This window comes from Sceloporus undulatus, unplaced genomic scaffold, assembly GCF_019175285.1.
Source record: "Sceloporus undulatus isolate JIND9_A2432 ecotype Alabama unplaced genomic scaffold, SceUnd_v1.1 scaffold_10402, whole genome shotgun sequence".
NCBI lineage: Eukaryota > Metazoa > Chordata > Lepidosauria > Squamata > Phrynosomatidae > Sceloporus > Sceloporus undulatus.
In genome coordinates, this window is record NW_024813320.1 from 1 (window position 1) to 1,430 (window position 1,430).

At 48.8% G+C, this 1,430-nt stretch overlaps 1 protein-coding gene across 1 annotated transcript; it reads right to left on the reverse strand.

Annotated features, from left to right (window-relative positions):
• Positions 1 to 552: 552 nt before the first annotated feature.
• LOC121918399 (dynein axonemal heavy chain 2-like) lies at positions 553 to 1,004 on the reverse strand (the record flags this gene model as incomplete). Its single annotated transcript, XM_042444453.1, has 2 exons — positions 553 to 699; positions 790 to 1,004. Coding segments are annotated over 2 exons (362 nt in total), but the record flags the coding sequence as incomplete, so codon positions are not given.
• Positions 1,005 to 1,430: the final 426 nt, after the last annotated feature.

Consider the following 1,430-nt stretch of genomic DNA (forward strand, 5'->3'; position numbering starts at 1 on the left):
GCTTCTTCTGCTATCTCATGTGGGGGCAGACAATTTTTCTCTCAATGTACCAGGGATGTGTACCATTATTCCCACCCACTGGCTACAACTGTTTCTGTATTTCCTGCAAGTCAACGGTTCATAGATCAGCACCAGTCCAGGGACCATCACTCTGAGTAACCCTGTTCCAAATCATGATATTCTATAACCCAGCCCAATGCAATAGTGAGCATCACAACATCAAACTGAACGCAGGCAGTGTTCCAAAAGGAGGGCTGTTCTTCAAGGATGGTATTAAGCAGAGGGCAGCAACAGATGTCCTTTCCGGCCTAAGTAATTCAATCCAGTCTGCCCATTGCAGCAGGAAGGAAGAACAAATTTGTCGTTGGCTATAACAGTAGAACAGGAACCAGGTGCCCCTACTGGACTGCACCTCCCATAATCCTTCATCATAAGCTGTGCTGCTATGGCTGATGCGTGTTGCAGGCCCAGTATCTACAAGGTTACATATTCCCCACCCCTGGGTTAGAAGCTGAAAATACCTCCTAAGAGGCTGAGCATGCAGGGCCAAACCTGTTATAGTCTCGAGCCACCAGCAACAAGTTCTCCCTGAGGTTACGCAGGTCCTCTCTCCGTTCATAGGCTTCAACCACGTAGTGGGGGATCTCGAACAGCACCCTCTCCCAGTAGTGGATTTCCACAAATAATTTCAGTAATTGCCTAGAGAACGAAACAGAGAAAGCAGGCTGTAGCAGGGAGCCAGCCTCATGCCTATCACCCAGCCCTATTCACTTCGATGGGCAACCTCACTTGTCAAAATTGATGTCCAGCATCCCTGGCTTCTCACTGCTCAGGACCAGGAGGGGGGTATCCAGGCGCTTCAGGCAGTCTTTGTCCAAGCTCTGGGTCCATTCCTGGAATGTCTTCCTCTCAATCTCGTCCAAGGCCTGCACAAGCAGGTGATATGTCTGGAAGCTCTCTTCTCCGGTCCCAATGTGGGGGATAAAGTGGGCATTGGCAAGACACTGTCGAGGAGGAGAAAAAAGAGGGGGGGGGCTTTTTCTCAGAAGAAAGGATGTACAGTACAGGGGAAGGGATGAGGTGGATACTTCTGTACACAATACTCTAGTCTCTTTCTCTCTCCTGCTTATGAAGACTGCCAGGAAGACAAGACAAGTCAGGAAGAGCTAATGTCCTGCACAAGGCAGACACGAGTTAAACAGTCTGGATGGACAAAGTATGGCCTATGGGCTGCATGTGGCCCCTAGGTCCCCTGGGGTTCAATTTTTGAAAATACATTTGTGTTCTCCAAATGGACCCCAACATCCTCTGGGGATCATTTATGTCAAGGTTCTGCCCCCCGGGTTATTTTAGGCTGAGGAGAAGACTTTCTTTTTTTTCTCAAAAAAGAAGTGAAATGGAAATAACTCCCAAGTAGGCCTTTCCTGGCC